Here is a 23,817-nt window from a genome sequence, read left to right as displayed (position 1 = left end):
CTACTTATGTATTAGGGTTTTGCTTCTCCGTCTTCCTCATTTTGCAGCAGTCTTGTTCGTTTTATCAGCCGACGCGAAAATGGTGAAGGGACGCCAAGGAGAACGTGTCAGGTTCGTTTCTTGTTTGACCTAACCCCTAGTTTTTCAAATCTGCTTTTGAATCGTGATGGTCTCGTCGATTGTAAAAGAACATTTTTGCTCTTGTAGACGCCCAATGCTGAAACTTTTGTAAAGCTATGTTTTGATTTAAGACTGAATCTTTTGTTTATCTTATGAATGTTTGCAGACTCTACGTTAGGGGAACCATCTTGGGATACAAAAGGTGACACCTCTACTTTTATTCTTCATTTTATACTGCTTACTTGTTCTATTCAATGTAATGAATCATGATGAGTAGTTTATGTAACTTAAGCTGCTAAGATCACATTCTGAACTTATGATATTACAGAACTTTATGTTAGTTATAGAATCTTCTCATGTACTTTGTAGTCCATGTTTGTGTAACTAGTTGTCTGCATTTTCGTAGAATATTATACTAGCTTACCATCAATTTGTTAACTTAGTTTTCTGTTTTGTTGAAATCCATTTGGTACTTGCCTTGGTCTCTGACGTTTTATTGGTTGTGTAGGTCCAAGTCCAACCAGTACCCAAACACATCCCTTATCCAGATCGAAGGAGTCAACACTACCGAGGAGGTGACATGGTACAAGGGAAAGAGGATGGCTTACATCTACAAGGCTAAGACCAAGAAGAACGGTAGTCACTACCGTTGCATCTGGGGAAAGGTTACCAGGCCTCATGGTAACAGCGGTGTTGTCCGTGCCAAATTCACATCGAACTTGCCTCCCAAGTCCATGGTACTTGAACTGATCCTATAACCATCAAATGATTTCTTCTACTTGGGTTTTTGAAGTTGACATCTTTTTTTTTTTTCCTTTTCAGGGAATGAGGGTCAGAGTCTTCATGTATCCGAGCAACATATGAAGCAAAGTACAACAGCATGAACTTTGATTTAGCTGTGGTTTTGTCCACTAGTTTGTTATTTTGTATTTTGATACTGAAAGCATTTTCTTTTCTTTGTTTGAAGTGTTTTGGTGATTATCTGAACGACTTTAAAATCATGAATCTGGTTTTTGATCCCAAACTAAAATCTCTCCCATCTTTCTTTCACCTCATAGCAAAGTTAAAGCTGTATTAAACTGAACTTAATAATATTCTGAACGCTCCTGATGTTTAGAATTCCTACTTCTAATTCTTGAAATGATTGGATTTAAAGAAAACTCCATTGATGCAGAAGGCAAAAATGTTCTCTACAGTACTGGTGGAGACTATGCACAGCAACAATTACGTCTACAATCATGTTTTATTCATTTTTATTAGTTCACAGCCATTTTTAATATTTACGTTAGTGTATGTGCTGTAGAAAGACAAATTCCTACAGCAAAATATTCAAAGCTTTAATCATAGAGCAAAAATCTTAGAGCTACAACCATTACTAATCATATCCTTGCTTGCTACTCGAAATGCTTTCATGTCTGGCAAACCTGAAACAGGTTCTCTTGTGATATGTAATGTCAGGCCCATTAGACATTTTGGGCCTAGCTCCTTGTAAAAAGTAGTCTTCTTTTGTTTTGTTTTTTTCTTCCTGACAATAAAAAAAATAGTAGTAATCCACTTGAAAAAACCTAAAGACTCGCGTTGAGAGACAGACAAAACAAGGACTGTGTGTTTTGTTGTGCTCGCAGTCACAGGCTCTCTCGGTCTCGTGAAGCCATTAGCAGAGAGAGAGACTAAAACCCTTATCTCGCTTTCTTCGTTTCTACATCATCCTGGCGATGACTACCTCCCAGGCAGCTCTTGCGACTCTGTTTTTAAACGTAAATATTCTCCATTAATCTTTGTTATGATTAATATGCTTAACTGCTCCTGTTAATTATATTGCATAAGAGCTTCATAGATTAGTAGTAATACAGTCCTACAGCGTCTGTGATGTTTTCATTTTGGTAAAAGATTCCATCTTTCGATGATATTTATTCGTTTTAACAAAGCTTAATGACTCTTTACAGGGTTCCAATAGACAAACAACGCTTCTGCAGAGAAGCTCAACAAGTCAATTGTGGGGTTCCGTTAGATTCCAAACCTCAAAGCTGCGGTCTTTGAATTTGAACCGAACTAAAGCTGCTGTCTTGAGATGCTCTACGCCTAGAGCATCTCTTTCCGTTGTTGAGCAACCGAGCTTGGTTGAGAAGCCTGCTTCAGAGGTTATCCACTACTACCGAGTGCCTTTGATTCAAGAAAGCGCAAACGCTGAGCTTCTCAAGGCCGTTCAAACCAAAATCAGCAACCAGGTTGTCGGTTTATCAACTGAGCAGTGTTTCAACATCGGTCTTGAAACTGAATTAGCAGAAGAAAAGGTGTCTGTTCTGAAGTGGATTCTTCAAGAAACATTTGAGCCAGAGAATCTAGGTAACTGTTACTGTCATGCTCTGTTGCAATGGTAACAAAACTGTTTGAGCCTAGTGATAGTGTTAATTTTTCAGGAACTGATAGTTTTCTTGAGAGGAAGAAGCGGGAAGGACTCCACGCTACAATCATTGAAGTAGGTCCTAGACTCTCTTTCACAACAGCATGGTCCACCAACGCAGTTTCGATATGCAGAGCTTGTGGTTTAAATGAGGTGACTCGCTTGGAAAGGTCTAGGAGGTACCTCCTGTTCAGCCACGAGCCACTTTCAGAGAATCAAACAAATGAATTTTCCGCAATGGTTCACGATAGAATGACCGAGTGTGTCTACCCTCAAAAGCTGGTTTCGTTTGAGACGAATGTGGTTCCCGAGGAAGTGAAGTATGTGCCTGTGATGGAGAAAGGGAGAGAGGCTTTGGAAGAAATCAACCAGAAGATGGGTTTGGCATTTGATGAGCAAGATCTGCAGTATTACACTAGGCTTTTCAGAGATGACATTAAGCGTAACCCCACCAATGTGGAGCTGTTTGACATCGCTCAGTCCAACAGCGAGCATAGTAGACACTGGTTCTTCGCTGGGAACATTGTTATTGATGGGGAGCCAATGGATAAGTCTCTTATGCAGATTGTAAAGAGCACTTGGGAGGTAATAACTATAAATGACCAACTTTAATTCTTTTTTAAATGATAAAAAACTCTTAATCTTATGTGTTTAAAATATGCAGGCAAATAGAAACAACTCAGTCATTGGGTTTAAAGACAACTCCAGTGCTATAAGAGGCTTCATGGTGAACCAGCTACGTCCTCTCCTTCCTGGCTCCACTTGCTTACTCGATCTCAGCGCACGTGATCTCGACATACTCTTCACTGCTGAGACCCACAACTTCCCTTGCGCGGTGGCTCCTTATCCTGGCGCCGAGACAGGAGCTGGAGGTAGAATCAGAGACACGCACGCAACTGGAAGAGGCTCCTTCGTGGTTGCATCAACCTCTGGCTACTGTGTTGGGAACCTCAACATGGAAGGCTCTTACGCTCCGTGGGAAGACTCGTCTTTCCAGTACCCATCAAACCTTGCCTCACCGTTGCAGATACTTGTAGACGCTAGCAACGGTGCGTCTGACTATGGGAACAAATTTGGAGAGCCGATGATTCAAGGATACACCAGAACCTTTGGGATGAGGCTGCCGAGCGGGGAGAGACGAGAGTGGCTGAAGCCGATTATGTTCAGTGCAGGTATTGGACAGATTGATCATACTCATATAACTAAAGGGGAACCAGAAGTTGGGATGCTTGTTGTCAAGATCGGTGGGCCTGCGTACCGTATTGGTATGGGAGGAGGTGCTGCCTCTAGTATGGTTAGTGGTCAGAACGATGCTGAGCTTGATTTCAACGCTGTGCAGCGTGGAGACGCTGAGATGTCTCAGAAGCTCTACCGTGTTGCCCGTGCTTGCATTGAGATGGGGGAGAAGAATCCTATTGTTAGTATTCATGATCAAGGCGCTGGTGGGAACTGTAATGTGGTGAAAGAGATTATTTATCCCAAAGGTGCGGAGATTGATATAAGAGCTGTTGTTGTTGGGGACCATACCATGTCGGTGTTGGAGATTTGGGGAGCTGAGTATCAAGAGCAAGATGCTATTTTAGTGAGAGCTGAGAGTAGAGAGGTTTTGGAGTCGATATGTAAGAGGGAGAGGCTTTCGATGGCTGTACTTGGGACGATTAATGGAGAAGGTCGTTGTACTTTAATAGACAGCACAGCTAAAGCGAAGTGTGAGAAGGAAGGCTTACCTCCACCTCCTCCTGCTGTGGATCTTGAGCTGGAGAAGGTTCTTGGCGACATGCCTAAGAAGACGTTTGAGTTCAAGCGCGTTGATTACGCGCGGGAGCCGCTTGATATAGCTCCCGGGGTTACGTTGATGGACTCTTTGAAAAGAGTTCTGAGGTTACCTTCGGTGTCTTCGAAGCGGTTCTTGACAACCAAAGTGGATAGATGTGTTACAGGTCTCGTCGCTCAGCAGCAAACAGTTGGACCGTTGCAGATCACGCTTGCTGACGTTGCAGTGATAGCGCAGACGTTCACTGATCTAACGGGTGGTGCGTGTGCAATTGGAGAGCAGCCGATCAAAGGCCTGCTTGATCCAAAGGCAATGGCGAGACTAGCTGTTGGAGAGGCTCTGACGAATCTTGTTTGGGCGAAGGTTACTGCGTTGTCTGATGTTAAAGCTAGTGGTAACTGGATGTACGCTGCTAAGCTTGAAGGAGAAGGCTCAGCGATGTATGACGCTGCGATTGCCCTAGCTGATGCAATGATTGAGCTTGGGATTGCAATTGATGGTGGGAAAGATAGTCTTTCGATGGCAGCTCATGCGGATGGTGAGGTTGTTAAAGCTCCAGGGAACCTTGTGATCAGCGCTTATGTTACATGTCCTGACATCACAAAGACGGTGACTCCGGATCTGAAGCTTGGAGATGATGCTGGTGGTGTTCTCTTGCATGTTGATTTGGCAAAGGGGAAGCGGAGGTTAGGTGGATCAGCACTGGCTCAGGTGTTTGGTCAGATTGGGAACGACTGTCCTGATGTTGATGATGTTCCGTATCTGAAAAACGTCTTCGAGGGAGTTCAAGCTCTCATCTCAGAGGACTTGGTATCTGCTGGACACGATATCAGCGACGGTGGACTCATCGTAGCTGCTTTGGAGATGGCTTTTGCTGGAAACAAAGGTGTAAGCCTTAACTTGGATTCCAACGGGATAAGCCTCTTTGAGACTTTGTTCTCTGAAGAGCTCGGTCTGGTGATGGAGATTAGCAATGAGAACTTAGACGCTGTGTTGGAGAAGCTCCGTGGTTTTAATGTTACCGCTGAGATCATTGGGAAAGTGACCGAGTCTCCTTTGATTGAGGTGAAAGTAGATGGAATTACTCATTTGAGTGAGGAAACGGCGTTCCTCAGAGACATGTGGGAGGACACGAGTTTCCAGCTGGAGAAGCTTCAGAGACTAGCGTCTTGTGTGGAGATGGAGAAAGAAGGTTTGAAGCTGAGGCATGAACCTAACTGGAAGCTCTCATTTACTCCTTCCTGGACCAATGATAGTTATATGTTTAAGGGTAAGATCAATAATCTCTATGAAGCTTCTTTTTTTCTCATTAAAGAGAGTTTTTATTTATTTTATTTGTTCTCAGATGTTAAACCGAGAGTAGCTGTGATCCGAGAGGAAGGAAGCAATGGAGACAGGGAGATGTCAGCAGCATTTTACGCTGCTGGTTTTGAACCGTGGGACGTGACAGTGTCTGACCTCTTAGCTGGAGCAATCACTCTTGATCAGTTCCGTGGGATAGTCTTTGTTGGAGGGTTTAGCTACGCTGATGTACTCGACTCAGCCAAAGGATGGGCTGCTTCAATAAGATTCAACTCTCCTCTTCTAAGCCAGTTCCAAGAGTTTTACAAAAGACCAGACACGTTCACCCTCGGAATCTGCAATGGCTGCCAGTTAATGGCCTTGTTAGGATGGGTTCCAGGCCCTCAAGTCGGCGGGTCGCTCGACACGGCGCAGCCGAGGTTTGTCCATAATGAGTCAGGAAGGTTTGAGTGCAGGTTCACAAGCGTGACCATTAAGGACTCGCCGTCGATAATGCTGAAAGGAATGGAGGGAAGTACCTTAGGAGTTTGGGCGGCTCATGGAGAAGGACGGGCTTATTTCCCTGACGAAGGGGTCTTGGACCGTATGCTTCACTCAGATTTGGCTCCGTTGAGATATTGTGATGATGATGGGAGTGTGACTGAGGCTTACCCTTTTAACCTCAATGGTTCGCCGTTGGGGATAGCTGCTATATGTTCGCCTGATGGGAGACATTTGGCGATGATGCCTCATCCTGAAAGGTGTTTCTTGATGTGGCAGTATCCGTGGTACCCGAAGGGGTGGGAGGTTGAGAAAGCTGGGCCGAGTCCGTGGTTGAAGATGTTCCAGAATGCTAGGGACTGGTGCTCTAAGCTTTAAGAGGCATGGTTAAGCATATGACGTTATGAATCTTTTTCTACAGTGTTTTGTTGTACGTTTGGTATTTGCCGAGTTTTCGAATCTGCTGTTTAGTGAGAGTGTTCTGACACTTGGGTCTACGTTTTGAATTTGATTATACATTTTCATATGAAGAAATAAGAAAGTAGTAATCGAGTATGTTATCTACAGAGGCCACCTGGTGCTACTTCGACAATGAGACCCTCAACATTGACTAGAAAGTAGAAAATGGTATCATATGATTTCACAATCTTCATTACTATGTACTTCGAATGATATACTTGAAAGAATGCAATATGTCAAAAACGTAGAGCTTATTTGCTCTCTCTTTCATCCCCTTCTCCTTCACCGTCTCCAACGTATAAATTAAATCAAAGAATGCATTCTTCTGTGCATAATCCTTAATTGCGCTTTAAAATGAGCAATCATCGTGATTTCACAGTGGCATGACCGGTATCAGCTATATGCTTGAATAGTTTTGTCCTGGCCAAGGTTATATAAATGGTGGATCAACAACATATGATGATACAAAGTGTGCTGCTGGAGAACTGGAGATGACAGAAGAACAAATTATTTAATGGGACCAACCTCGACTCAAACTCCTCTCCGCATCTATCGCATCCGTTACTACTGGTTTTATTCGAAAAGGTTTACAACCCTTCCTCTTTTGCTATCAGTTAAAAGAAAACAGAACACAGTTCCGAAAGTTGTCGGAAGAGTTTGACTTTGGAGATATATATATATATGAAGTCCAAATATTTTTTTTTGTGAGAACTAAAAGAAGGTTCTTATTGAAGAAGAATCAGATTGTTGTTAAACTGTATCTGAGAAGAAGACATGCATCATCATCTCACTAGTTCTCTCTAACCTCATGTACCGAAGATCCTTTACTCTCTATGCTTAAGTTTGAGACAACAATGTTGTTATTCTTACTTTTCTCTCTGAAACTCTCTCTAAGGAATTCAACGGCCATGAAAGTGAGTGCCGAGGCCGGAATATACCACATGACCCTCGGAACGCTTCCCCTGAAAAAGCCCTCTGGACCTTCCTTCCTCCATATCTGCCCAACTGCATCCAGCCAACCCTTGTACCTATCAAGATTTACAAAGTTTAATCAAAACTGGGGATGCTATTTTAGGTATGATCATATGAATCTGTAAGAAATAAGACATACTTGATCGTTGTTCCTTGTACTTGCAATCTTGTTTTAACAACATCCAGTGGAGTTGTGAGATAAGCACTTAGTCCTGGAGAGAGATTACATTAAACAAAGGTCACTGCGGATGAGCTATTTGGAATAGTTTCTTTAAACTGATCTTTATTCTAACGTACCACCAGCTAATCCTCCCAAAACGAGCCCCTCGATTGAACTGTTGACTCCAAATTGTGGAAACTTTTTCTTCCCTTGATCTGTTAGATCCTTCAATGCTTCATAAAACATCACCTGAGAAGGAAATACAGAACCAACATGAGGAGACAAAGACCCATTAGGTGAATGGAGGTAACAGTTTCACTTAAATGACACATTACATACCATGAGGCCAGCGAAAGGTACATCCCTTGCTAGTGTAGACCAATATCTGCCAAAGAAAAAGGAAAGACAACAACATGAGTCCCTTGAAAAAGGATATCCAATTGGCATCAATAATGATATAAAGGAGATTTACATACCCAGCATACAGCCCTTTTGGTCCTTGCTCTTTCAATATTGAGCTTCCAGCCTGGAACATTCCAGTATAATAACCATACATGTCACCTCTTGGTTTCACTGGAACGCTGTCCCTCGAAATAAAAGAGCTCCAGGAGCTACTAGTCCCTTGAATTTGCATCCGCTGCTTTATTACTTCACAGGGAACATATACGAAAGAACCAAGTGTATCACCTGAAAAAATGAAAGAAGCAACAGAACACAAAGGAATCAGAAATTCTTGCAACCTTGCCATGTGTGGTTATGCTGAAAACCTAGATCTATCTTTTAAAGACCCACGATATCTAAAGTTATAATCGTAAGACAACATTTAAATGTCTGATAATATCTGCTTTTTAGCCAAGTTATATTTAGTTTCATTTCTGCTGTGTGCTTGGCATCAAAATTAGTTTCTTCCTCCTATATTTACCACCACCTTATTGATCAGATGAACGAGAGAGGAAAGATGATATTAGGAAACATACCAATAGCTCCTGCAATAAAGTGTACCCAGTGGCCTCCTAAGTTGGGATGAGTCTCTTCAATCCATTTTTTTGTGGACTCAATAACGCCAAAGTAGGTTGCACCAGTGGCAAGAGATCCAGTGACTCCAGGAGCAATTCCCCTATAAAAGCCTAAAATTAAAGTCAGCACAGAAACAAAATAACAAAAACCAAAAACTCAAAGCACAGGAAAAAAAATTCCTGTTCCAAATTCGCAGATGAATAGGGAATATAATACAGCCTGCCATTACTGGAAAGCTGAAGAAGCTGAGGGAAAAGAGTATGCATGCTGTACCTTTCAGTCCATCACCAACCCAGACAGTCCTTAACATTTGTGGAATGCTCTTCTGTCTCTGAAATCAACAGCTGAACAAGGTTAGAGATTACACAAAACCGCATACAATCTTTAATAATCCGCCTTTCCTCAGATAAAACCAGAAATTACAAAGCGAAAAAAATCACTGCAAAGTGAAGTACGCTTGACAATACAATACCTGAGACGCATTCATGATAATCTGACTCTGAAGCCGAGTTTTAAGAGTATCTACGGGATGCATCATCCCTTCGCCAAAAGCTCCAGCTATACCTCCCCATACGAACTCTCTCCACACTACATACATCAATGGCGTTGTGAGTTTAGACTATTTGAGCGTGATCGGAATGTTCTCATCACAATCACCAAACCTAATCTCGACATTTTCGCAGATAAACTCATCGTCTAAGCGTAATCATATGCAACAAACCAATCTACGACGGTTCGATTCACATCGTAGAGAAGAGAAATCGGCGCTTACCGAAAAATTGATCCTGAGTGGCTTTGATTTCGATACTCAAAGGAGGTGGTTTCTCGCGATTCGAATCCTTGCTCGCCATATTCGCTCTGCAGAGACTGTATCTATCGAAGCTTCCAGGTGTTTCAGGGCTTATGAGGTTTTAGCAGTGATTAATAGCCTTTGCGCGCTTCTCTCGCCACATCGACCTATTACCTATTTTGTGAACCGCAACGATTTACTCAAAACATTTTAATTCCAATTATCAGAAAAAAAAATTGAAGGGTAAAACTGGAATTGGCTGATTACTTCCCTAGTTTGTTGTGTCCAGTAAGATCGCTTTCAGTATGATAAAAATTTGTTTTTTTTCTCTGATATGTGTACACTAACTGCCATGTGGCTTTTTGAGGTTTGAAGAGCTTGTGAAGAAGCTCAACGAAAACAAAAACTGATGATGAACCAGGTGACGCTTGTCATAAACCAAAGCAGATTGGGTAGTCTTCAGTTTCAAAGATCTTATAAAACTAAATTGAACTAGTAGTATATAGTATAGAAAACCTTAAATAGAACGAATACGAGTCTTAGAGATGTCAAATGGGCGGGTTGGGCGGGTTTGGGTGTGTCCGAATGGGTTTCATTTTTTTGCTGGACATTTTTGGTCGAAGCCCAAATAGAACCATGTCCAAATGAGACCATAACCAAATAAGACCATGATTTGTTGGGCTATCCATGGACGGCCCATATGCCCATTTAATGTAAACAACATAATTTCAGTTTTAAAAATTTAAAGATTATTAAGTTTTCAATTTTAAAGATGTCACATACTTAAACTTTAAGTTTTAAACTTCATGTTTCAAAGTTATAAAAAATTCAAGATAAGTTTAAAAAATTCGTAATTTCGTCTGACTTGCGGAAACAGAAACAGTCGCCAGACTCGCCACCAACTTCGTTATGAACACAAATCACCGATCTATTTAACACATAAACCATAACACAATATTAGTAGATGATACGAATCAGTAGCTAATAGTGAAAACCCATAACACAAATCACGAAAAATCAAATCTTAAGAGATGATGAAATCAGAAGTTGGTGAAGAATCGAAAAAAAATTGAAGAAGAACGAAGACGAGGAAGAAGAATCGAACACGAAGAGGAAGAATCGAAGACGAGGACTCGAAGAGGAAAAATCGAAGACGATGATTCGAAGAGGAAGAATCAAACACGAAGAAAAAACACAAGAGTGAGACGGGAAGAAAAAAAAAGGTGATTTGTGTTTTCTCCCAATTTTTCAAACCCTAGACATTTAAGTTTATTGGGCCGCCCATTGTCCAAGTGGTTAAGCCCAATATTGTCCATGAATATAATTGGGTTCACCCATCTGGACAAATTTTAATTATGGTTTAATCTGGGTCTGTCCATTTTGGACCATATCGATTTGGACACGGGCCACCCATTTATAGCCCGCCCATTTGACATCTCTAACGAGTCTGTTACAAGTTATTACAACTTTTATTTGCGGGCCTCAAGTGACACAAAACATAAGAAAGCGAGAGGTCTCTGCATGATAAAACAACACCAAACGTTGAAAAACAGAAACTGATAAACTTCCATAAGTTTATTCTGAAGCTGCAACGAAAAGTTCCAGGACACAAATGAGTAGAGGCTAAGCTTTCTTGGCAACATCTCCGTCGTCAGTCTGATCAAACCCGTCTGGGCCGCCAACCTCTGTTTGCCCATTATCCGAGTCACCAAACTGATTGTCACTGCCACCAAACTGTTCTTCAACGCCCGCGCTTTCGAGCTGGTGATCCGTATCATTGCCTAGTGCTTCGTTGCTGCTAAACTTGTCATCAAATCCAGCATTAGAGGAACTGCCTTGAGCGAAGTTGTCACTTCCACCAACACCCCCAGCAACACCATATCCACCACCAGCGGCATTGCCACCATAAGGAGAGTTACCTCCATAACCACCACCACCAGCATTTCCTCCATAAGACGGGCCACCTCCGTAACCGCCAGCTGGAGCATTGTAACCACCGCCTCCATAACCACCAGCACCTCCTCCGTAGCCACCACCACCTCCATAACCACCAGATGGAGCACCATAACCACCAGGACCACCGAATCCCCTTCCTCCAAACCCACTTCCCCTTTCAGTTGCGTAGTTCACCCTAATCCTTCGACCATGAAGGTCCTGTATGCCAAACAAACCAATAAATTGCCGATTGAAATACAAAGCCAAAAAAAAAAAAAAACAATGTTACCATTTTCAGAATCATCTAAACACAGTCTGACAACAAACATTTATTTCAGGATAACACAAACAAGAAGAGGAAGTCGCTGTCTGACGAATGAATAGTACATCTAGCTAGATGATGATACCGAATCTACCTATGGTGCCAATGTTTAAGCGGCCAAAAACATTAAGTAGTCTAGAAACATGCATCATCAAGGCAGAACCGATTTAAAATTGGTCAAGCATCCAGAACAAGACATTGACAGTCAATAAAGAATAAGAAATGACGCATGATTAAGCCAAATGACATCTTAGTATCAAAAGAAGCTTGTGATTTACCTGTCCATCCAATTGCATGGCGTTACTAGCCTCCTCGGTAGATGTAAATGTCACGAAAGCAAAGCCCCTCGATCTACCAGTTTCACGGTCGACGATAATTTTCGCTGCAAATGTCAGAAGAAAAAGGAAGTTTAAAACATCAAAGCCTAGAGTTTTTAAAGCTAGTTAGCTAGCTTACCATCAACAACTTCTCCATATTTGCTAAAAGCTTCTCTTAAGCCAAACTCATCAGTGCTGTAGGAGATACCTAAAGCAACATAGAACAGTTTCGTGAGACAAACAGAAACAAAGAGAAAAGAGAGTACTCTCTTACAGAACCGTATTAGAGTGTTATTATTGTCACCTCCAACAAAGATTTTAGAAGAAGACATGCACCGGATGCTCTGTAGCATCGAGTTAGAGGCAGTGACATGGGCGCTGGTCTGCCTAATTATCTTTCCAACTTTACTTAGGAAAGCCATGTGGTCCGTATCTGTATACTGGAAACATTTCAAAGAGCATTCACTAAGAGGTTAGACAAATAAAAAACAAATCAAAACATAGATAGTGATTCCAAAAAGGTAGAATCATGAAGATAATCTCATGAATAAAACGAAAGACCCATCACTTCACCATTAGAAGTAAGAAAAATGCGTTCTTTCATAAAAATAAATAAGGCAAAACACAAAAAGTTACAAGCTTTATCATCTGTATTCGTGTTAGCTACACATATGGTGACGAAACGATTATCAGACACAACGATAACAATCATTTTCTGAAAGATGAATCCACAAAGATTGAACCAAAGCTTAGAAGGTCAACTCACAAAACCAACATATCGGATCAATCAGACAGTGAAAGAAACACATCTAAACCAGACCAACGTACTAGGTTACAGAAGAGGATCGTTAACAAAGAATGAGACCAGAAACATTAATAAAAAGACAAACTTTATTGTCGGACCAGATGAAACATCAGAACATAAAATCTAATCGATAGAATCAAAGAGCTGAATAACTGAAAGAAGGAATCGACGAGACTGTACCAACTCCTCTAGGGTTTTAGGGGGACAAATCTCTCTGGAAGCGTCTTTGAATTCTCGCCAGTAGTGAAACCATTGTAAGAGAAGGGCTTATGTCAAATAGTGAACTCATCCTGTCCGTCCATTGATATGAGATAATCTTGACCGTTAGATTTGCTCACTTATCATCTGCCACAGAGTTATACTTGACCCGGTAAAACTAAACCAATGGTCGACCAAATCAAACCAAACAAAAACCGAACCGGATTCATATGACTTTTTTAAATCTTTACTTAGCCATGTCGAAAAATAGTTTGATTAAAATTGGGTTTAAGATGTACTATAATCAGAAGCACACGCGTGCGTATCCTTTAAACTCTCCTGATTCCAAAAGCAAACAACATTAGTCTCTTGTCCTTCCAAAACTTGTTATTGAAACTTTCTAAAAATAGAAATCTTCTTCCTTGTGTTCTTCGTCTTCTCATCGTTGACGTCTAAAACATCAGAAGGTGAACTAAATCTCTTCAAACATATCATTGATGTCATCTTCTGCATATCTTTAAACCTATAATCAACTAATCTTCACATTGCAGATTGATATTTTTAGCAGAGTTTTAATTCTGGAAACCATGGAAACGTCACAAGAGCGCAACTTTTTTCAACCCAACGATCAAACCGTACGGCTCTCTTCGTCTTCGTCTTCTTCTTCTTCCTCTTCTTCTTGTTCTTCAATAGAAGCCGAACCAAGACCTGACGAGAATCCAAACTATAACCAATCTCCTCCAACGCAAATAATGGAGAGAACCACAACGACCTCGACTCCCACCACACCTCCTTACAGAATCCCTTCACACGTTTTCGCAAGAACGCCCTCTACGGCTCCAGCTGAATGGAGCACTCTCTCCAACGAATCTCTCTTCAGCATCCGCATGGGTAACAACAGCTTCAACGCAAACGATTACTTCAAATCGGGAGAGCTCACGTTTCCCCAGCCTCCTTCACCTAGAACTCCTCATTTGCCTTCTCCGTTACCTTCTCCTCGTCAAAATACAAACCAAGGAGGTGGAGGAGGAGGAGGAGGAGGAAGCGGAGTTGTGGAGGAGGCGAAAACTCTGGTGGAAATAGGCAAGAAAGCAGCTGAAACAGAGAAAGCGTCTCCCGCAAGTAAAGAGGAAGAACAAAAGTCTGCATCAAGTATAAGAGAGTTTATCATGGCTAATGAAGCTGCTAATAAAGACAACAACAACAACAACAACAACAACAATAAACTAGATCGTTCTATTTCTCGTCGGTCGGAAAACTTAAGCGTCAAGTCTTTCGCTTTCCCAATGTAAGCTATCATCATCCATCTCTTGTCTTCATGTCTTAAAAACAGATATGTCTTTTTGTTTGCTCACTTTCTTGTTTTTGTCATAGATTGGGGAATGCAGATAAAGGTGGACTACAAAGCTCAACGCCGCAAAAGAAACAGACGAAGCCGTCACAGCCAGAGACACCGAAGAGTTCCTCTGAGTCTGAAGGAGATGAAGGGTTGAAGAAAGAGGAAGCTCCTAAACCAGAAGCAGCCTCTAACCGCACCCCTAAGTGGTTGTTATCTTGCTTCCCTTGCTGCACAACTTGCTGCGTCTGAGTAAAAGATTGAGTTTGATTTGTGTATGTTAAAGTTTGATAGAAACAATTTGGTATATTATAGAAACTCTGTTCCAAGATTTTACAAAGTTTTTTCAACTTTTACTGTATAAATCTTGTGAAGTAAAACAGATAACAATTTGATAAAGCTCTGTCTTTCACCTTTTATTTAAATCTTCAAGACTCTTCTGTTAGATTAAAGACTATAGCAGCCACCACACTTCAAGCCTTTGCATAAGGGCGGACCAGAGAAGCAATATGACTCAAGAGCTGACGTGTGGACTTGGAGGAGGTGTCAGGTAATGGAGATGCCCACTCTTGATAGTTATGGAGGCTACCGGTGAAATCAGTAAAGAGTCCATCGACTCCAATCTCTTTGATCCAGTACTCGTATTCCATATATGGGTCTTGGCTGAAGTTAAAGTGCAAAAACTGGTTTTCATTCCTGTAAGTGTATGGATGCACCTGAAGATTATGCGCGTGAGCTCTTTTGACCAAATCTGTTGGGGTTAGCATGTAGTTGTTCGTTACTGGAACTATTGTATCCTTCCATGGTCCAATCCCCACAACATACTCTTTGATGTAGGTGAAATAGGTATCTGATGTGATCTCTGCGTATGTCTGGTTAGGTTTTAACAGAAAGAACGGTGAGTAAGTTATAGCAGAAGGATAAAGAAACAAGAAGAGGGTCAGAGGATGGACCTGGTTAGTATCTTGAGTTGGCATGGTAACATCGTCTATTAACAAGACTTTTGGTGAGTCTGTCAAGTTTGATATGTACACGAGTGAAGATGGAGCAAACGATTGAATAAACAATGGTTTGTTCAACCACTGCTTGGATAAATATGCGCCTCCGTACCCATGCTTCTTAAGTGTCTCCACAACTTTATCCTCAAATCTCTTACCACCAGGCCACTTGACCTATACCGTATGATTTAGTAACAAAGGATATCAAGTCAGTCTTTAGGACCAATAAGAAGTACAAGTCAAGCGGGTAAAGATTGTAAACTTACATGTTGGTTCATTAGAACTGGATTCTTAATCTCAGGATATATGCCAACAACTCTCGGAGCATCCCGAGCAATGGCAAGGAACTCTTCAAATGTGATGATGGGGTACTTTCCTGAAATTCGAAAAGGGACCAGTCTGGTTAAATGTTTTCATAAATCTAGGAAGGAAAGGGTAGCTAACCGTTGTATTGCTGGTCCCGAAAAGCATATCTCTGTTTTGTCCGTAGTGTCTTTAGTTCTTTGAGAGTAAAATCAACTTCAAGCAATCAAAGAGAAACCAATTGTTAGCTAATAGCTCAAATTCAAATAAACACACTTGAAACCTTTATTAGATGCTTCTTTATGTGCGGTGATATGCTGAGAAGAGTCCATTGGCATGCATCAACTTATGTATATGTTAAAAAGAAAAGAAGAATCGTTGGGAACATACAAGTGAAAAAGCCAGTGATCTTGAAACCTTGGACGTCATATGTCCTATTGCGACCAGCAAACTCCTTGCGACTCGCAACATCGGTTGTTAAGTCAAGGATGACATCATGGAAACAGATAAGCACACCATCTTTTGATGATAAGATATCTGTTTCTATAAAGTCTGTTCCCTCTTCAATTGCTCTCTAAGAAAAAAGGACATAAAATTACTTAAGCACAATGTCCCAAATAATCAAACGAAACAGAAGGAGATTGCTTAATGGTAATACCAAGTATGCAGCTTTAGTTTCTTCTGGGATCTCTCCGTTGGAACCTCTGTGTGCGATGTTAAAAGGACGTGATGTCTGAATCGGCTGCTTAGTATCATCTTTGACTCCTTTACCAGGGAGTTGGTATAGTGTCCTTCCAGCACACAGAGTGACTAGAGATAGCCATATCAATGGCAAGCACTCTGCAAAGATGAACAGTAACCCATTTTTTTTATATCAAACTTTCACTATTCTTTTGGCTTCTCCTTTTTGTTACCGCAGTGTTGGTAAGACATAAAAGACAAAAACTGATCCAGAGAATCAAACTTTTCTTTATGTATCAAACTTTGACTTTTCTTTTATGCTTCTCCTTTTATTACTGCAGTGTTAGCAGAGAGACACAAGGCAAAAACTGATCCAAAGACCTAAACTTTTCTTTTTAGACTGAATCAATAGAATGTGAAAGTGTAAAGCTTTAGGGACAATCTTGTTTTTGTTTTTATTAGCTTAGACTAAAAAAGGAAACATTTCCAGATTCTTTCTTGTTAACTTATACGTTTTTTTTCTTTTCAATTTGTTACTCATTTTTATGGATGAACAGGAGAAAGTCAAATGGCAATGATCAAAATTTTGCAAATTCCATTCTCAAGCTAATATGATATAAGCAATCAATCAAACATATATATACTCAGATGGAGGATAACAGAACAATGAGAAACCCAGAAAAACTTACGCTTGCTGACCCAGAAACGTAAAAAAAGAAAGACAAAGTTTGAAATTGAGAAGCTTACTTGTAAGAATCATGACGATTTCTTGGATCAATCGAAATGTTTGTTTAACTCTCTTTCCGTCTCTTGTCTCTCTTCAGACACACTATTGGTGCCTATCCGTTAACTTGGGATCTATTGTTATCCAAAAGTCAGTCCATTGACCTGCTTTGGTGGATCTATCATTCTCTTCAGTTCATACTAACGAATATTCCTGTTTTGGTTACCCAAAGAATATACTATTTGCCAAGGAGTGCCTCTCCATGCAAATAATTTCAGAACAATCCTCTAGTCTCGCATTTTCCCACAAAATGCCGATTCATTACCCTTTTTTTTTCATTTTGACCTAATATCTTTGTCTCTACGTTTACGCATTCACTATAACTTGTTTCACCATCATGAGGATCTAGGGTATCTTGCTGAGACAAAAATGTGTGAGAAACGGCATCGTTTGCGTTTTGGCGGTAAAGCCACGTCAGCAGCTCAGTTACCGTTGAGGCTGGTCGTTTGTTTGACAGAGTTTGAAGGTTGGTTAGATCTTTTGTTACCTTCATAGTTTGTGTTCCTTATATTGAAGGTTCATCAATAATCATTATCGTAGAAATAATTTCAGGCAAGCTGGTGAAACATAGTATAAGTTCAGGCGACAGAGGTTTAATGACTGGTCGTCTTCTTATACTTTGTTTAATCCATTTGCTAACAACGAGTGTTGGATTTTTCATTTACAATTTTTTGTGCTATTAACAGCAACTTTGTCACTGTTGGTCTTTTCCTCAAGTCTATTGGTAAGGTTACAACTTTATTCATTGAATGCTTAGATCGGGGATTCTCTTTGAGAAAAAATTGTTTAATGAAAAAACTGATGAACCTTCTTGGTAGTTGCTATCCAACAGATGCTAACAATGCCACACAATATCATATAATATAAAAGCTTGTTGGCCTAAATCCAAGATGCTTTCAACGGCACTCATATCATATATGACTACGAGTATTTTTCTTAACAGAGACTTTGACTTTGCATGCCATAATGAGTTTTATTATCTGAGTCAAAAAGTTTTAAAAAAAAATAGTGATCCCTCTCAGGCTACACATGTCACATGGCTTTTGAGTTTCTTTCGCATGTCACATGGCTTTTTGAAGTTTTCACTAACAGAGACTTGGACTCTGTAATCATACAAGTTTTATTTTATACAAATTTGCAATGAAAGGCAAGGTGTTCTTGGGTCAATACTTGATAATGGGTGATAGTACTGTTGGGAAAGCTACACGGATATAAAAGCTGTATTCAGAAAGAAAGGAAGGCTTTGCTGGAGCTGAAGCAATACCTCATCTCCATTTCTGAAGAAGGACAATCTGACTATGTTCTCACTACTTGGACTAATGAGACAAAGAGCCAATGCTGCCGGTGGGAGGGCGTCAAGTGCAGTCGTACAAGCGGACGGGTGACCAAGATTGCTTTTGGTGATTTATTCCTCAAAGAGAGTTCTTTCTTTAATCTTTCTTTTCTGCATCCTTTTGAAGAGGTTCAAAGTCTGGACTTATCCGAGTGCGCTTTCAGTGCCTTGTTTGATGATATACAAGGTAAATCTATCAAGTATTAACTCTTATTTCTAGAGGGGCTTATCACCTATTGGAGTGATTAGGGTGACCTATCTTATTATGTTCATATACTTTGCTAACAAGATTCTTTCTCACTTGCAGGTTATAAAAGCTTAAGTAGATTGAGAAAACTGGAGATTCTGGATCTCTCTTCAAATGAATTCAACAACAGCATCTTTCCCTTTCTTAATGCTGCTACGTCACTTAAAACTCTGTTTCTTGGGTTCAACAAGATGGATGGTCCTTTTCCTGTTAAAGGTGTGTTTCTCCGTTAGTAACAAAAGGTCTACTTATTACTGATTGATGTATCTTTGGTTAGATCTTTTAAGCTTTGTACTGCCGGTCTCTCTGCTGTTCTGATTGCATTTCTTATTATTTTTTTATTCTCCTAGACTCCCTTTCAGAACTGAGAAACTTGACAAAATTGGAACTGCTGGATCTTAGTGGAAATGGATATAACAACTCCATGCCAAGTAGCATCTATGTCAGTTTTTTTTTGTCTTCAGAGTACCTTTAAACTTGTGCATAATTGGTTTATGCTATCTCAAAGATCATCATATCCATAATAACAAGATGTGTCTTGATTTGCGTCTCTTTGTCCCGTGGCAGAGTTTACTCACCTGAAAAAGTTGAAAGCTTTGGATCTAAGTGCCAACTATTTTTCTAGCTCAATGGAATTGCAAGGCAAGCTAGCTAGCTTTTAAACTCTCTCTTTCTTTGCTTTTATGTACTTTGTTTCAGAACTAAGGTATATGACTAACTTGAAAGTCTCGTTCTTGGTTCTAAAGAACTCTATGGACCGACCATAACGTTTTTGTTTTTCTATGCATTATATTTCTGCAGTTTTCTGTGGAATGAAGAATCTGCAGGAGCTGTATCTCAGTGGAAATTATTTTTCCGGCCGGCTTCCTCTGTGTCTAGGTAGCTTGAACAAGCTACATGTTCTTGACCTCTCATTAAACCAACTAAGTGGAAATTTACCATCAAGTTTCAGTAGACTCGAGTCCCTCGAATATCTGTCATTATCAGATAACAACTTCACAGGCTTATTCTCACTCAATCTACTCGCCAACCTCACAAGGCTCAAGGTGTTCAAACTTTCATCAACATCCGATATGTTACTAGTAGATACAGAAACTACTTGGCTGCCAAAGTTTCAACCAAGTATTGCTTCTCTACCGTTTTGTGGCTTGGAGAAGATCCCAAACTTTCTTATGTACCAGAAGAAGTTGCATCTACTTTATCTATCCAGCAACAGAATATCCGGAACCACTCCTTCCTGGCTCTTGGCGAATAATCCAGAACTGGAAGTTCTACAGTTGCAGAATAACTCATTCACTGTCTTCCAGATTCCTACAACAGTCCATATCTTGCAGTTCTTGGATCTTTCAGCTAACAATATCAACGGAGTGCTCCCTGATGATATTGGACATGTGCTTCCAAATCTGAAACATATGAATGGCTCTCATAATGGTTTCCAAGGTAACTTTCCATCGTCTATAGGTGAGATGAAGAACATATCGTTCCTCGACCTGTCTCATAACAATCTTTCTGGAGAGCTACCTAGAAGCTTATTCACAGGATGTTATTCGTTACAAATCCTGCACCTCTCTCACAACCATTTAGGTGGTGATGTTCTTCCAAGACAGACTAACCTAACATCATTGGTCGTGTTGAGGATGGATAACAACTTATTCACAGGGGAGATCGGAGATGGTTTGCTTACCTTGGTAAACTTGTCAGTACTTGACATGTCAAACAATCTTCTCAGAGGTTCTGTTCCAATTTTGATACCAAACTCATCTGATATGTTTATGTTGTTGTTATCAAACAACCTCTTAGAAGGTACGTTACCGTCTTCTCTGCTGGCTAATCAACATCTCAACTTTCTTGACCTCTCTGGGAACTTATTATCCGGAGCCTTGCCCTCATATGATAGTTCTATGTATGGAATAAAGTTGTTCCTACATAACAACAGCTTCACAGGGGAGATACCAAGAACATTGTTGGAAAATGCTGAGATACTTGATCTGAGGAATAATAAACTCTCTGGGAGTATCCCACAGTTTGTCAACACCATGGACATGAGAATCTTCTTGTTGAAGGGGAATAACTTAACAGGTTCTATCCCAAGGGATCTGTTTGGTCTGAAAAACATTGGACTTCTTGATCTTTCGAATAACAAGCTTAGTGGAAACATACCTTCTTGCCTCTATAATCTATCATTTGGATCAGGAGAGTACGAGCAGGTGAGGAATGGAGCCTCTGAGGCATATGGCTTTGTACCTAGCCTTCAACGGGAACTTTACAGAACCACATTTTTGGTCGATGAGTTCAAGATAGACTATGAAACATATATGAGTTTTGAAATCCAGTTTGCAGCAAAGCAAAGGTATGATTCCTACACTGAAGAATCTGAGTTCAGCATAGGAACAGTTGATTTTATGTATGGTTTGGATCTGTCTAGCAATGAGTTAAGTGGTGTTATCCCATCAGAGCTTGGAGAACTGTCGAAACTACGAGCCATGAAATCTGTCTCGCAATTTCTTGTCAAGTTCTATACCAGATAGCTTCTCAAAACTGACGGACATTGAGAGCCTTGATCTTTCTTATAACATGCTACATGGAAACATCCCTCGTCAGTTAACGAACCTTACTTCACTTGCTGTCTTTAACGTCTCCTACAACAATTTATCAGGTCTTATTCCCCAAGGAAGGCAATTTGACACATTCAACGATATGAGCTACTTAAGCAATCCTCTTCTTTGTGGATTACCGACCAAGAGAAGTTGTGAAGAAGCTAAGAAGAGCACAGAGGAAGCTGATAACAGAGGACGAGAAGATGATGATGAAGATGATATTGACATGATGGTCTTTTATTGGACTAGTGCATCAACTTATGTGACTGCTTTGATAGGTATTCTTGTCCTTATGTGCTTCAATTGTCTTTGGCGTCAGAGCATGGCTCCGCCTTATTGATGCTTTCATCACCTCTACAAAAAAAGTGTGTGTGTTTTAAAATTATTTCAGCTCAGTTCTTGTATTTCTCATCAAGCAAACTATTGAATCCACTTACTCTCTGTAAGTGAAATGTGCTGAACTTCAGAGATTTTCACACACCCTGAAGATATTCTTCTGTTTAGTTACTGAAACAAACAAAAGTTTCCCCAAGTTAAAGCTACAACAGCAACTCTGTTACCATAGGGATTTTCTTCAAGTTTATTCACTTGTTTAGCAGTATTCAAAGGTTGGAACATAGAATAAGGTCTATTCACAAGCTTCTTGCTAAAAGAATAGTGATTTTCCAGGAAGATATGTATGATTAATTCCTTAATTATTTCCTGGTATAATCTGGCAAAAAGTCTTAGGTGGGAATTCTTATTTTCTATGATTTAGTCGACTAACAAGCAATAACATATGATAATATAATTATATAAAGCTTGCGTGAAGTATAAGATTGCTGACCACGCCACATTCATATCATATGGTTATAAGTATTTTCTACAAAAGACTTTGAATTAGTTTAATAGGATTTGAAACAGAGACTTGAACTTTGTTTAATGTACAACTGTTTCTTGTAGAGCTTGATTTTGACTAGTTATATATTCTTATATACAGAAACCTTGATTATTTTACAAAGGTAGAAGTAATTTCATTGAACTCAGAGAGTCCTTTCTCTTGGGAATTTCTTCATTTACTTTTTTTCTTTCTTGAAAACTTATTTGCAATGGAGAGGAAGGTGTACTTGATATGGGTGATAATAGTGTTGGGACAGATACATGTATACAAAAGCTGCATCGAAGAAGAAAGAAAGGCTTTATTAAATCTCAAGACATATCTAGCCTCAGAGGGCTCTCGACAACATCATCACTTCCCAACATTCGACTATATTCTCCATACCTGGACGAATGACACAACTAGCGATTGCTGTAAATGGGAAGGAGTTAACTGTACTCTCACAAGCGCTCAGGTCAACGGGCTTGCCTTTCTTGAATACATGTACCTACCGGATAAGGCTCTCTTAAATCTTTCTTTACTGCATCCTTTTGAAGAGCTCCGAAGTTTGAACTTATCCGGGGCAGAATATCAGTTTGGTGGCTTATTTGATGATGTTGAAGGTAATTTCCTTGCGATAGGTTTCAGTTTCTCCAAAGCGTTTTACTTGGATGGAATCTCTGTTTCTTCATAGGCAAGTTAATGTCTGTGTGATGTTCAATTCAGTCACATAATACGGCCACTTACATTTTATTATCCACCTGCATAGTATTCATCTCTCGCAATCTCTGTTTGTATACACATTTGAATGACATTAGGTGCTTGGTGTGGGGTATGTAATCACTATATACTTAGCTAGATTCTCGTTTGCAGGTTACAAAAGCCTAAGGAAATTAAGAAACCTGGAGGTTCTTGATTTCTCTTTAGATGCATTCGACAACAGCATCTTTCCCTTTCCTAAAGCTGCCACATCACTTACAACTCTATTATTTCGGCGCAACTCCATGGATGGCCCTTTTCCTGTTAAAAGGTATGTTTTTCCGTTTTGTAAACATGACCAATTTTTTGATGATGTGTGTTTTGTTTGGTCGATTCAATTTATAACTGCTGTTATAATGTTATACTAGTGCTTCCACCCGTGCGCCCGCACGGATGTCATTTTCTGTGAATGATTTATTTATGATTCCCAACGACTCAGCCTTGTACAGCAGCAGCTTCTTAATCAGCGTAGTTATTTACCCAAGTTAAGGTGAATGATAAACCTGTCATGGTCAAAAGCCAGGGAGTAATATTAAAAATTGGTGCTTTTCTGGTGGCTGATGATCTAAAATGGATGCTTTACTTGAGAACTTTGGCGCATAAACTATGTGCCAAAAGAAAGTACGTACCACTTGATGGATGGGAGGCAACAATGCAGATTCGTTTGTCTTTATTATTTGTTGACAATTTCACTCCGGTCAAGTGCTCGCCAAGAGCTTGAAATGGACAACCAGCAGAGTTACTTGATCCACAGTCAGTTGTTTTACAGCATTGTGGTTGAGAAACCAAGAGCGTTTCCTTGAAACAAAAGCAAGAAAATAGTATTAGTAAGCAAAATTTTGATGACTCACTTAAAGAAGATGCTGCA

At 40.2% G+C, this 23,817-nt stretch overlaps 6 protein-coding genes and 2 pseudogenes across 7 annotated transcripts; 5 read left to right on the top strand and 3 right to left on the bottom strand.

Moving 5' to 3' along the window:
• Positions 1-14: 14 nt before the first annotated feature.
• Positions 15-1,232, top strand: LOC106298521 (60S ribosomal protein L35a-1). The gene is made up of 4 exons (XM_013734658.1): positions 15-111; positions 287-322; positions 629-857; positions 943-1,232. The coding sequence occupies exons 1-4, from the start codon at positions 80-82 to the stop codon at positions 982-984; spliced, it is 339 nt and encodes a 112-aa protein (XP_013590112.1). The 5' UTR covers positions 15-79; the 3' UTR covers positions 985-1,232.
• Positions 1,233-1,674: 442 nt separating this feature from the next.
• On the top strand, positions 1,675-6,635 carry LOC106300002 (probable phosphoribosylformylglycinamidine synthase, chloroplastic/mitochondrial). Its single transcript, XM_013736038.1, has 5 exons — positions 1,675-1,877; positions 2,067-2,466; positions 2,541-3,109; positions 3,189-5,568; positions 5,644-6,635. The coding sequence occupies exons 1-5, from the start codon at positions 1,836-1,838 to the stop codon at positions 6,456-6,458; spliced, it is 4,206 nt and encodes a 1,401-aa protein (XP_013591492.1). The 5' UTR covers positions 1,675-1,835; the 3' UTR covers positions 6,459-6,635.
• A 604-nt stretch (positions 6,636-7,239) lies between these two features.
• LOC106298684 (mitochondrial substrate carrier family protein E) lies at positions 7,240-9,656 on the bottom strand. Its single transcript, XM_013734826.1, has 9 exons — positions 9,461-9,656; positions 9,161-9,276; positions 8,962-9,019; positions 8,649-8,798; positions 8,148-8,358; positions 8,011-8,056; positions 7,809-7,920; positions 7,651-7,723; positions 7,240-7,567 (listed from the first exon to the last, which is right to left on the bottom strand). Exons 1-9 carry the CDS (start codon positions 9,537-9,539, stop codon positions 7,330-7,332), a joined length of 1,083 nt encoding a protein of 360 aa, XP_013590280.1. The 5' UTR covers positions 9,540-9,656; the 3' UTR covers positions 7,240-7,329.
• A 1,270-nt stretch (positions 9,657-10,926) lies between these two features.
• LOC106296455 (glycine-rich RNA-binding protein 5, mitochondrial) lies at positions 10,927-13,139 on the bottom strand. Of its 2 annotated transcripts, none has more exons than XM_013732588.1 (5): positions 13,068-13,139; positions 12,357-12,492; positions 12,192-12,260; positions 12,014-12,117; positions 10,927-11,632 (listed from the first exon to the last, which is right to left on the bottom strand). In XM_013732588.1, exons 2-5 carry the CDS (start codon positions 12,472-12,474, stop codon positions 11,102-11,104), a joined length of 822 nt encoding a protein of 273 aa, XP_013588042.1. In that variant the 5' UTR covers positions 12,475-12,492; positions 13,068-13,139; the 3' UTR covers positions 10,927-11,101. The 2 variants fall into 2 exon arrangements, with proteins under 2 accessions (XP_013588042.1, XP_013588041.1); XM_013732587.1 differs by having other exon boundaries at positions 13,038-13,134.
• Positions 13,140-13,407: 268 nt separating this feature from the next.
• Positions 13,408-14,677, top strand: LOC106296511 (uncharacterized protein DDB_G0271670). The gene is made up of 3 exons (XM_013732657.1): positions 13,408-13,522; positions 13,607-14,343; positions 14,430-14,677. The coding sequence occupies exons 2-3, from the start codon at positions 13,643-13,645 to the stop codon at positions 14,641-14,643; spliced, it is 915 nt and encodes a 304-aa protein (XP_013588111.1). The 5' UTR covers positions 13,408-13,522; positions 13,607-13,642; the 3' UTR covers positions 14,644-14,677.
• Positions 14,678-14,685: 8 nt separating this feature from the next.
• Positions 14,686-17,306, bottom strand: LOC106296510 (glycerophosphodiester phosphodiesterase GDPD5-like). Its single transcript, XM_013732656.1, has 7 exons — positions 17,121-17,306; positions 16,351-16,532; positions 16,083-16,266; positions 15,834-15,908; positions 15,656-15,765; positions 15,345-15,563; positions 14,686-15,263 (listed from the first exon to the last, which is right to left on the bottom strand). Exons 1-7 carry the CDS (start codon positions 17,131-17,133, stop codon positions 14,865-14,867), a joined length of 1,182 nt encoding a protein of 393 aa, XP_013588110.1. The 5' UTR covers positions 17,134-17,306; the 3' UTR covers positions 14,686-14,864.
• A 991-nt stretch (positions 17,307-18,297) lies between these two features.
• On the top strand, positions 18,298-21,714 carry LOC106298144 (annotated as a pseudogene).
• Positions 21,715-22,418: 704 nt separating this feature from the next.
• Positions 22,419-23,817, top strand: part of LOC106299201 — a 5,961-nt pseudogene continuing 4,562 nt past the window's right edge.

Source organism: Brassica oleracea, chromosome C6 (assembly GCF_000695525.1).
Source record: "Brassica oleracea var. oleracea cultivar TO1000 chromosome C6, BOL, whole genome shotgun sequence".
In the NCBI taxonomy this organism is placed as follows: Eukaryota; Viridiplantae; Streptophyta; class Magnoliopsida; order Brassicales; family Brassicaceae; genus Brassica; species Brassica oleracea.
Note: the sequence above shows the minus strand (reverse complement) of the source record. Positions and strands in the feature narration are given on the sequence as shown.

Coding starts and splice junctions, on each gene's coding strand:
- LOC106298521 (XM_013734658.1), top strand. CDS start 80: ATGGTGAAGGGACGCCAAGGAGAACGTGTCAG. Junction 112..286: donor CGCCAAGGAGAACGTGTCAG/GTTCGTTTCTTG, acceptor GAATGTTTGCAG/ACTCTACGTTAGGGGAACCA. Junction 858..942: donor ACTTGCCTCCCAAGTCCATG/GTACTTGAACTG, acceptor TTTCCTTTTCAG/GGAATGAGGGTCAGAGTCTT.
- LOC106300002 (XM_013736038.1), top strand. CDS start 1,836: ATGACTACCTCCCAGGCAGCTCTTGCGACTCTGTTTTTAAAC. Junction 1,878..2,066: donor TTGCGACTCTGTTTTTAAAC/GTAAATATTCTC, acceptor GACTCTTTACAG/GGTTCCAATAGACAAACAAC. Junction 5,569..5,643: donor TGATAGTTATATGTTTAAGG/GTAAGATCAATA, acceptor ATTTGTTCTCAG/ATGTTAAACCGAGAGTAGCT.
- LOC106298684 (XM_013734826.1), bottom strand. CDS start 9,539: ATGGCGAGCAAGGATTCGAATCGCGAGAAACCACCTCCTTTGAGTATC. Junction 7,921..8,010: donor TACCTTTCGCTGGCCTCATG/GTATGTAATGTG, acceptor TTTCCTTCTCAG/GTGATGTTTTATGAAGCATT. Junction 7,724..7,808: donor TTTGGGAGGATTAGCTGGTG/GTACGTTAGAAT, acceptor ATCTCTCTCCAG/GACTAAGTGCTTATCTCACA.
- LOC106296455 (XM_013732588.1), bottom strand. CDS start 12,474: ATGGCTTTCCTAAGTAAAGTTGGAAAGATAATTAGGCAGACCAGCGCC. Junction 12,261..12,356: donor TTCTAAAATCTTTGTTGGAG/GTGACAATAATA, acceptor ATGTTGCTTTAG/GTATCTCCTACAGCACTGAT. Junction 12,118..12,191: donor ATATGGAGAAGTTGTTGATG/GTAAGCTAGCTA, acceptor TGACATTTGCAG/CGAAAATTATCGTCGACCGT.
- LOC106296511 (XM_013732657.1), top strand. CDS start 13,643: ATGGAAACGTCACAAGAGCGCAACTTTTTTCAACCCAACGATCAAACC. Junction 14,344..14,429: donor AAGTCTTTCGCTTTCCCAAT/GTAAGCTATCAT, acceptor TTTTTGTCATAG/ATTGGGGAATGCAGATAAAG.
- LOC106296510 (XM_013732656.1), bottom strand. Junction 15,564..15,655: donor CAGTTCTAATGAACCAACAT/GTAAGTTTACAA, acceptor CATACGGTATAG/GTCAAGTGGCCTGGTGGTAA. Junction 15,264..15,344: donor CAACTCAAGATACTAACCAG/GTCCATCCTCTG, acceptor AAACCTAACCAG/ACATACGCAGAGATCACATC.